Raw genomic sequence first — 10,885 nt, forward strand, 5'->3', positions numbered from 1 at the left:
CAGACTAATCATTATCACTGAGCCAATCTCACTCATACTCTCACAAATGTTTCATCTTTCTGTTAGCTGGACAGATTTTCCAGTATCCGGATCCCTGGCAGTAAAAAGGAACGGCCACCCCTCTCCCATCATCATCATCATCGTCATCATTGTCATCATCATCACAGTTGTGCTGCTTAATGTTTTTGTGGAAACTGTGATACCTTTTTCAAGATTTCAGGATCAGCATTTTTTGATGAACAAAAGAACAGCATTTATTTGAAATGTAACATTGTAAATGACTTACCCCAGAGTTTTGAATGGTAGGCTATGTTTACCTAAATGGAGAAAAAAATCAACAGACTAATCATTATCACTGAGCCAATCTCACTCATACTCTCACAAATGTTTCATCTTTCTGTTAGCTGGACAGATTTTCCAGTATCCGGATCCCTGGCAGTAAAAAGGAACGGCCACCCCTCTCCCACATGTCAAAACATTCCTCTTCTGGTGACTGGTCCACTTCCTCTGAATTTGAGGAGCTTTCTTCAAAGATTACATCAGAGAAGGAAATCCTTGCCCTCTTTGAGAAAATGATGGTAAGATATGTAATTGTAGACAAAAAAGTACTTCTATTTTGTTGTGAAACATAAATAGAAATAAACATTATCTGAGAGTGAGGGATTTGTTGATCTGCATTCATGCTATTGTACACATGTCTACTTACTGTGGACATGTATAAAACCAGCTAATTATTATTCCTACTCGGTGACCTTTATCAACCTTTCAACCACAATAATCACTAGAGGTTTATTTGCAATTATGTTTTGAGGAAACGCAACCTTTTCATAATGAAATGGATTGTTATGGGTCACTGACCTCAATCAGCTTGTATTCATAGTAAGACGAGGCCCTCATGCCTATAAATACACATACTCAAACACTTACTCACTTTCACGTATTGGACACACATCATACGGTCACTGACAAATGTTTGCAAGCAGCTTAGTTTGTTGTGGTAAATAAAAGAAAATACACAAAAATAAAATAATCCCTACAATATAGTTTTGATTTGGACTTGCACATTATCATATCTAATAAGCATTTATAACAAAAATAATTTTGTAGAAAACCTGTTCACTGGAAATTAATTTTAATGTATTTTAATTTAAATGTAAAATTTTACTTTACAAACTTTTTTGACCTTCTCTGAAAAAAAAAAACTTTTCAATATCAACACAATTCTGAGCTGTTGAAAGTTAACTGAATTCCGTTGGACTTTTGTCACACATTAATCTCAAGCACATCCGTTTCATCAAATTTCTCACAAGTATCGTTTTAAAAAATTGCACAGTCCTCCGTTGCGTTAGTGCTATCGTATGGAGGTCCCCGTCAGTGCCCTTTCTAAGAGTGGAGGTGGTGTTGGCAGTTGAGCAGCATCTCGGAGCGCAGGATTGAGTGACAGGAGCAGCTACTGCTGGGTAGAGAAGGAAGAGTGTGGATAACGTGGGCAGAGACGCAGTCATTAGTCACGGCAAGTACGAGTTTGGATACATGAGAATGCCAGCAGAGGTGACAGGGCCAACGGTGGTAACAGATGCCTTTCCACTCTGCGCCCTATCCTCACCTATCCCAGCATCCTCTTCTCTTTTTCTCTCTCTGACACACGAGGACTGCATCACGCCTGCGAACTCATCAGTGAAATCCTAAACGGCTCTGCTGATCTATCATCTCAGAAACGGGAAGAAAGGGAGAGCGCTGTGGGTTAAGGGAAATAAGACTGGAGGTGGAGACACTAGGACTATTGTACTCAACATCTGTTGTTGCCGTTATTGTCTTTCTCTCTCTTATTTCTCTCTTTCTTTTGCTTCCTCTTATCAATTTTATTGTTCTTTTTGCCTTGAGATTTCCATGCCCTTTCTATCTGTTGATGGTAGTTGTAAACTGTCAACGGATGCACCCTAGTTTCCGTCTTTGTCAGAGATAGTGAGTTTGAGAAGTGCAGCGCGCTAGTTTGTTTTGGCACAGGACGTGTTGCTTCAGTAATCTGGGAAGTAAAATTGCCAAATATATCTGCCAATGTCTGTCTTAGCAATACACAGGTTCAGATTTATGAACATGCTCATTTCTGTTTCACTGGTAATTTCTAATCTTTTCAGAAATTGGCCCATTAGATTTTCTAGTACATAATTCATGACTTCCATCAGTCAGGCTTGTATTAGGTACTAATTTTCAAAAGATCTCCCAAAACTGCATACAAAATTTGTCCACATAGACAACAGATGTTTATAATAGCCAATCATATAACAATTGAGCAAAAATGGCCCTTTATTCATTATCGATTTAAATTTTTAAAGTGTTTCATCAAAAACACTTAATGACTCCTGCCACAAACTAGGGGATATTTTTAGATTCAGCTTTAACCCTCAGAGACTCAGCATAGCAGCAGAATTGCAACGTTTGTTTAAAACAAATTTAAAAAATACCTAAACTTCGCTAAATATATGTAAAAACTACACAACAGTAGCTGACACTGAAATATATTACAATAATTTTGGTGGTAAAAAAATTGCGTAGTAACTGCCACAGCTACCTAGCCACACAAAAACGGGGTCCTTTTGGAACACCTTTGAGACATATTAATTGATTAAAGTGTTAAAAATTCTAGACGGGGTGTGTAGTGATGGGAAAAGGCTTACATGCCCTGAAATTTTGAATGTGACTACATTTGAGACCATTTTTAAGTGTAGTAAAAATGCAATGATGAGCATTAGGTGGTCAAATTTTGCAACCCTAAAAGCCCAGCGTTTTTTTTCCCCCCAAATTAAACCCTGATACAACATGGGTTTTTATTACTAATGGCTTTCTAAAGACATGTTAAACAATAAAAGAAAAATACATGATGAAAGTCAGTACTTCGGTCTGTAAGGGTTAAAGATGCATAAAAGATGCTTTTATTTTTTTCCTTTGGCATATTTAACATGAATTATCACTCTTTCTATGTTTTTGTCATTTTAATCTCCTTTTCTTTTTCTTAATGTCATAAGATGTGGGGAAGACATATCTGCCTGATGGATTCACAAGCAGAGGTTGACTTCCTGCGGTTTCATTTATTTGCAGTTCCAAAAAGAACAGGTGTTAGGCATGATTTGATTCATGTGAGCATTGAAATTAAAAGATGCAAGAGCTCTTTGTTGTTCTCTGCTAAGTTTACAACCAGCATCTTCAGTGCTATTTTCTTTTGAGCAAAAATACAGTATGTTGAATTAGTATTTGATTTGATAGACCCTTGTGTTTGGGTCAAAGGTCTTGTCATTATGATGGAGATTCTCATAAAGCAGGTCACAATACTGAAGAACTTAAAAGGATTTATCTTGTAACAAGACTTTTTCCTTTTACATGTGTGTTTTCAGGAGGATATGAATCTTAATGAAGAGAAGAAAGCACCTCTCAGAGAGAAGGACCTGAGCACAAAAAGGGAGATGGTCCTTCAGTACATCATCACAGCTGCAAAAACTGTAAGTCAAAGAATGATTGCATCCACACAGACTAACATATAAACCTGAAAGGATGAGCAGTAAATAATTTGATTACTTTTCCGTCCCTTTGAGCTTTCTTTTGCTGGATTTACATTACTAACTCTGATATTGAATAAGAAGATGGACTCTTTTGACCTAAAGGCCATAGGAGGTCACATCTTGGACTGCTCCAATCATTTACTCTGATCCTGTGTCAGATGTGTCAGCGTCTTTATTAAACCGCAAAATAAGCGAAGGTGCAGAATCACCACAGAGAACACTGTGCATGTGTGTCCATGTTCATTTGTTGTCGTATGCCTGTGCTGACTATGTGCAAGTCTGTTATTGTACTGGTGGGTTAGCCCTGATAAAAATATCTGTAACTGCAGGCCTCTTATGAGGACATTGACAGGCTAAAGACTGTATTTATCAGAGATGATTGCCCTAATTTTAGTTTGTGTCTTTTGTTCTCTTGTCCTGAGGTGAGAGGGAGACGTTGAACCTCCTCATGTATACTTATGAACTCATAATGCTGTGGTAAAGGATTGCAAGATGTGGTTTTACTTCATCTCCCAATGTGTAGGTCGCCATTTTGCTTTTCTGCAAATAGTCTTGCAAATAGTCTAGTCTGCAAATAGTTATGCTAGAATACAGGAGGCAAAAGAAATGCTGTTGAGAAATAGACAAACATTAATATAAAAGCTATTTTTAAAATCCTCCTCTTTTTAATATGAAATTTGGGTAGCTTAGTCATATACAGTGGGGAAAAAAGTATTTAGTCAGCCACCAATTGTGCAAGTTCACCCACTTAAAAAGATGAGAGAGGCCTATGATGAAATGTAATTTTCATCATAGGTATACCTCAACTATGAGAGACAAAATGGCTGACAAAATATTTTTGCCCCCCTGTGAAAAAAAAAAAAAAAAGTAATTCTTTAACATTTATTAACATTACTTCAACCAGCTTGTAGGTTAATCAACTTGCTGTGTGATTAATTCATTTGTATTTGCTAGTTTACCATTAGGAACAACAAAAAAATAGCAACCAGCTTGTAGGTTAATCAACTTGCTGTGTGATTAATTAATTTGTATTTGCTAGTTTACCATTAGGAACAACAAAAAAATAGCATCAGGTCCTGTCAAAAAACTACAGATGGGAGTCTTTGCCCCAAGCAGTCTTACTTATACATGCTGGTTGGAGCTGCATTAGATTGATTTCTGAGATCCATGCTCAGGGCTTAAAAGTTTTCCGTCGCCACGACGGATATCCGTCGTTTGGAAAAAAATGAGGAGAAAAGAAACATGTAGCGCGTTGTTGTTGTTGTTGTTGTTCTGCCGGCTCAGCTATTCATTTCAATGATATGCAGTCATTCCACCGAAACAGCTGGCTCTTAACCATACAATCACATCTGATTGGTCAGAAGTGCGCTTGTGTGTAGGCCTGTCACGATAACAACTTTTTGTTGTGCGATATATTGCCCCAGAAATAATTGCGATAAGCGATATTATTGTCATTGTAAAGACCATTTTATGCCACTGAATATATAATCATAATGTAACCGCATAATAATGCAAGAAGACCTACACACTTCCAAATGACAACAAACTTTTAATTTTTAAGAATATTTGGATCATGGAAATTAAGTATCAAAATATTAGATACCTTAAAAAACTTGAATAAATAGTAAATAAATATTTTCTAACAAAGTGTAAAGTAACAAGTAGAAAAAAAGAAAAATGCACAAAGATGCACAAGTGTATGGAGATTTTTCCATCTACAGATTTTTCCCTGATCTTCTTTCTCTGTAAATTAAGGGTGCCACTGTATTGCTGAAAAACTCGATCACTACTTATCAGTCAGATGTCCATATGCACAAAGGCACAGATCCCTAAACAAGATCATATCTGCAGGTGAAACTTATTATTTTTTTGTAGAAGCATTTTTTAAATTTGAGCTAGCACCTCATCCTGACTACACCATGTTATGTTCGATAAGCTGCAAAAGACACAGGCACAAGTGGAATGTAAAAAACAGTGACATACATTTTAAAAAAAATATAATGGTTGATATATTGGGTCACCAAAAATAATTGAGGTCATGTACATATATTGCGCTATAAGTCGATATATTGATTATTGCGACAGGCCTACTTGTGTGGTGGCGGGAGAGGGACGCATTAATCAGCCTTGTTAAAGAACAAGAGTTTACGTATTAAGCAAGCATGTCAGTTATGGACATGCTGCTTTTGGAGGAAGGTTCAGAATGGATGTGTCACTCATCGGCAAGTCCGTTAAAAACAAATAGAGATGGACTTGGCTTGAAGAAACTGGAGAGGATGGCTGCTCGCTCTGATCCTGGTGTAAAAAAATGAAACGGCCAGGTCCATGTATGTGTGTAGTTTGCCATAAAAAAAACTTAAGTATGGCAGTAAAGGCAAAAAAGTGCTTCTGCGGCATCAATCAGAAGACGCACACAAAGCTGCCGTTCGTTCTCTTAAGCATACCTCCTCCCTGCCTGGTGCATCTACCACAATCGAGGTACGGGCATCTATGGCTGACCGTGTATGTGACCACAAAGGGAATATATGTGCATTCTTAGCTGGACAAGATCTGCCGCTCACTCTGTCGCAGCCACTAGTGGAGCTAATCAAGTCGGTTGCTAACGATCTGAGCGCACTTTCCAAATGATCAATTTCTAATGCACCCACCTCTTCTGCACACATGGCATTGCTGCGCAGTTTAAAACAGAACTGTCTGTCAAGCTGCAAGGAAAGACTTTCTCATTAAATGTAGACGAATCAACAAATGCAAACATGTACAGGATCCTTAATGCTCTCATAAGCGGCAAAAGCATTCTCTGTTGGCTTTTATTATTTGAGAAATTAAAACTTGTGTTGGAAAGTTATGCAAATGGTTAATTATTTGTATGACTACATCACAAAGAGTCACACTTTTTAAAAGCATTAGATTGAAAACATGAAAATTGAAGGAAAGTGTGTAAATAATAGAAATGCAGTTCAAAATTGCCTTTCTTTAAATGCAAATGTTCTTTGAGTATTTAATTTGTGTAGGTAAAGCATGTACTCACTATTGCAAGAAGAAAAAAAACTGCTCTTAAACTGGGTATGTGACCGGTATGGCTGTGGAATGGAGTTTGGCCGAGGAAAAATTCAGTCAAAATATTTTTTTTTGCTTTAACCTCTGCATATTGCTTAGAGGATTCTTTGTCTGTTTTTAAGCCCCAATGTGTTGGCGAGACAGACTGACAGGCATACACGTCTTAGAATTGCGTGTGTTCACCAAATCCTCCAGTTCTTCCATTGAACGACATGGACAAGTGGAAACTCTATGCAGGATTCAGGCAAGGTGGACAAAAAATGCATTTTTCTACCTAAATTAATACCCCAATCTAATCCTCCTGTCATTTAGCTTTGCGTTCATTTACAGGGCCTGCGAACGATGGAAGAGAAACAAGAACAAAAGAGTTTAATTATAATGCCATTCCTCTCTTTCCACTGAGAATTTAATTATTTTGGAGTGCTTGGAGATTTCAGGATGATTCAATTTGGATTGTAATTGCTATCTGGAGTGGCTGGTCATGAGTTGTGGTTTTTCTCCAGTCAGCTTTAGTCTCTTTCTGCATTTGGACTGCTGAAACAACTCCTAGACCTTGGACAATCATGATAAAACTTCCAATGTATTGGAATCTAGTGAATTTTCTCAGAAAAATGACCTCAAAATAGATGACCCAACATTTTTCTTCCACCAAATAAATAAAAATCATTCTCCTCCATGTTGATTTGAACTATGCTAGTGGACAAAAACCTTTTGAAGACAATAAAGGTTTTCGAAAATGAATACTATTAAACATTAATGGGAAATGCTTCTTAGCCTGCATTCCCAGACGTATAATAAATTCATCTACATCTACTCTTAATCTATAAGATTGAAAAATCAAATCAGTTCATCAAATAATAGTTTGTGTTTTTTCTCTTTAATTTGTTGTGTGTGACATTTAACTTGTGACTTGTTGAATTTTAGTTGAGGCTTATTATTGTAATCAGCCTTTTCCTGGGCTTCCGGTTTAGACTGCCTGTTCTTTCAAGTTCGTCCAACTACTCAACTTACTCAAAATATGTAGTATTGCACATCTTGTTAGGTTATACATAAAGTTGATTGCAAACCCAGTTTTTAAAAATTGAATCTGTTGGACAGAACAGACGGTGATGTATTGGTGTTTTTAAAATTTCCCTTATCATACTCAAATAAGCTTCTTCTCACGCTACTTTGACTAGTTTGATGGATGAGCATTACTTTAAATGTGGAAAACTTCCTGGAGTTTCTCTCTCTCTCTCTCTCTCTCTCTCTCTCTCTCTCTCTCTCTCTCTCTCTCTCTCTCTCTCTCTCTCCTTCCTCTACTCGTGTACTTGCCATTTCCCAGTGCCCGTTTTTCCCTCCTCTGGCTCTTCCTCTCTCACACACTGTTTATTTAAGCACTTTCACGGTCACTGCATTGTAATCTCATGGGATCGCCTGCTCCTGTACTCCTTCATCTCTCACTCTCTCCATCTCTTGTCTTTTGACATCCAGGCCCGGTTGTTTACCCCCTGTCTGTGTTCTTGACGAATAATTGCCTCTCAGTGAAGCCTTTCCTGTTGGCTCTGCTCCTTCGTCTTGCCTAGTAATTGAAACTATAGATTCTGGCATAGGCTTCTCTCCTTCCCTCCTTTAATAACATTCACCTTTTAAAACATTCACCTTGCCATTGCCAGCATAGAGTCTGGAATGGATGGTCATAGTCAAAGCTTTTGGTCTTTTGGCAATTTATGTGTCATCATTAGGTCTTGTTTAGTACTTAAGTGATATTAAAAGAGCTGGAAACAACAAATCATCATTCATGAACAAAGACATTCGAATACAAGTGGCATCAGTGTAATGGCCAGAATTATATAGCATTCAGAACTGAATTGAGAATGCCTTTTAAATTCTTTCTCAATTCCTGATTTTGTTGTAGCAAACAGGTTGGTGAATTGAAATTTAATATAAGGAAGTACAATGAATTCAGATTCCTCATAGATTGATAGACGGATAGATGCAGTAGTTGGAAAGATGGATGGATAGAACTGTGGATAGATCGACAGACAAATGGATGGACGATAGATGGGATGGGTGGATAGAAGATAGATGGATAGATGAATGATGGATAGACAGATGATGGGATGGATGGATAGAATGATAGACAGAGAAAGTCAAATAGACAGACAGATAAACAGAGAGATGGATAGATGATATATGGCCTGATGGATGGATGGAATGATAGAAAGATGAATAGACAGGCAGATAGATGGATGGATGGATGGATGGCTGGATGAATAGATATAAAATAATAAACTTTGTCAGATAAAGTCTGAAATTTTTCTTACGTAACAGTATGTTTCTTGCACACTAAATCTTTGCTAACACAACACAGTTCACAATAGACATAGACACAGTAAATACAATAGAATAATAAAAAAAAAGTCATAATTCCCGGGTTTTCATTTTACGTGTACCTTATTCAGTTCTAGGACAGCCTGATGTACAAAAGAGTGTTTTAATTTCACTCGATTAAATCTTGGGACTAGGCCTGGGCGATAAAATGGTATCTACAGTGGGTACGGAAAGTATTCAGACCCCCTTAAATTTTTCACTCTTTGTTATATTGCAGCCATTTGCTAAAATCATTTAAGTTAATTTTTTTCCTCATTAATGTACACACAGCACCCCATATTGACAGAAAAACACAGAATTGTTGACATTTTTGCAGATGTATTAAAAAAGAAAAACTGAAATATCACATGGTCCTAAGTATTCAGACCCTTTGCTCAGTATATAGTAGAAGCTCCCTTTTGATCTAATACAGCCATGAGTCTTTTTGGGAAAGACCCAACAAGTGGGGTGCTGTGTGTACATCGAGGAAAAAAAATTAACTTAAATGATTTTAGCAAATGGCTGCAATATAACAGAGTGAAAAATTTAAGGGGGTCTGAATACTTTCCGTACCCACTGTATATTTATCGACGGTACACCTTCGAAAATGATATAAAAAATGTTCGACATAGTGCACATGCTATGAGTGACGCAGACAGCACATGAACATGAGTGCTGTGCCTGCCTGTGATGAGGAGATTGTGAATAAAACAATTTATATTAGTCGAATTTAAAATAAACATTTGCATTTGAATGCAAAAATAGTACAATCGAATGTTAGGTGAGCGTCAGGGAGCGTCATCAGTGGAGCATGAGATGCGGTGATGATGATGTAAGTGACTTTGTAGTTTAATGTTTTGTTAGTCTAGCCAATGAGACGCACAGTTGCTGCGTTATTCATTCAAAATATTAGAGAAATATAGTAGCTCAATGCATAGAAGATCTTGATTAGGTTAAAACCGAAACCAAGCCATTCACACAGAACGAATATTCAGAGCGTTTTCTAGATGGAAAATATGACTGCTGCACTTGCGTCTCACACGAGATGTATAGAAAGCCATGCAAAGTTAAAACAGTTTAAACTTTTAGAAAACATGTCACAAATTTGTGGAGGTTTATTTCTTTTCACTGCGTCTTAGGGCTGGACAATAATTCAATATCAATATGTATCGTGATATTATTTTTTTCAATAACGATGATATGATTTTTAAAAACATTTCTGATATTTCGATATACATTACCAGTTTCCCATACATTTATTTATTTGTGCCGTTTGACTTCGTTGAATAAACATGAGCACTGCACGTTTCAAAATCATAACACGGCGCGGGTGTTTTATAAGAATGTATCTCTGAAGGGAACCGACTGTCTTCAGAAAAGTTTTGATGGCATTTTCATTTGATCTGATAAAGTAGCGTTCATGAGCGGAGCTGCTTTGATTACAGCCATTACTGGGGAAACCGCTAGTTTTATCACTCTAAAAGCGCCTCCTGCTGGCAGAGAATGAGTTTTCATTTTAAATAAGCCCGTCTCCAGCAAGGTTATTTTCGTAAACGAAAACTAAAACTAAGACGAAAACGATTGGTCAAAAAACATTTTCGTAAACTGAAATAAAAGCCCGTCTCTTATTTTCGTAAACGAAAACTAAAACTAAGACGAAAACGATTGGTCAAAAAACATTTTCGTAAACTGAAAAACTGAAATTCAAAATAAATTTATGTGTGTCGGTTTAGGGAAATATCGGGAAATACCCGTAAATGGCGCATCATGCACGTGAGGTTATCTGACGGAGAGACGCAAAGCAGTTTAAAGCAGAGTCCTGCACGGGTCCTGTTAGGTAAACCTGCATCCACAGTACACAACAGAACACCCAACCCGTTATCCGACAGCAGCCAGCACCAATTTAATTCTGTACCCGA

General features: G+C 37.3%; 1 protein-coding gene across 1 annotated transcript in view; it reads left to right on the forward strand.

The window, feature by feature from the left end:
* The first annotated feature begins 277 nt into the window (after positions 1 to 277).
* The window catches only part of diaph3 (diaphanous-related formin 3), a 73,096-nt gene continuing 62,488 nt past the window's right edge, over positions 278 to 10,885 (forward strand). The window contains exons 1-3 of the mRNA XM_016239420.1: positions 278 to 292; positions 405 to 578; positions 3,393 to 3,497. Of these exons, the coding sequence (XP_016094906.1) occupies positions 278 to 292; positions 405 to 578; positions 3,393 to 3,497 (294 nt within the window). The remainder of the gene's footprint in view (positions 293 to 404; positions 579 to 3,392; positions 3,498 to 10,885) is intronic.

Source organism: Sinocyclocheilus grahami, unplaced genomic scaffold (genome assembly GCF_001515645.1).
Source record: "Sinocyclocheilus grahami isolate Dianchi unplaced genomic scaffold, SAMN03320097.WGS_v1.1 scaffold20.1, whole genome shotgun sequence".
Lineage (NCBI taxonomy): Eukaryota > Metazoa > Chordata > Actinopteri > Cypriniformes > Cyprinidae > Sinocyclocheilus > Sinocyclocheilus grahami.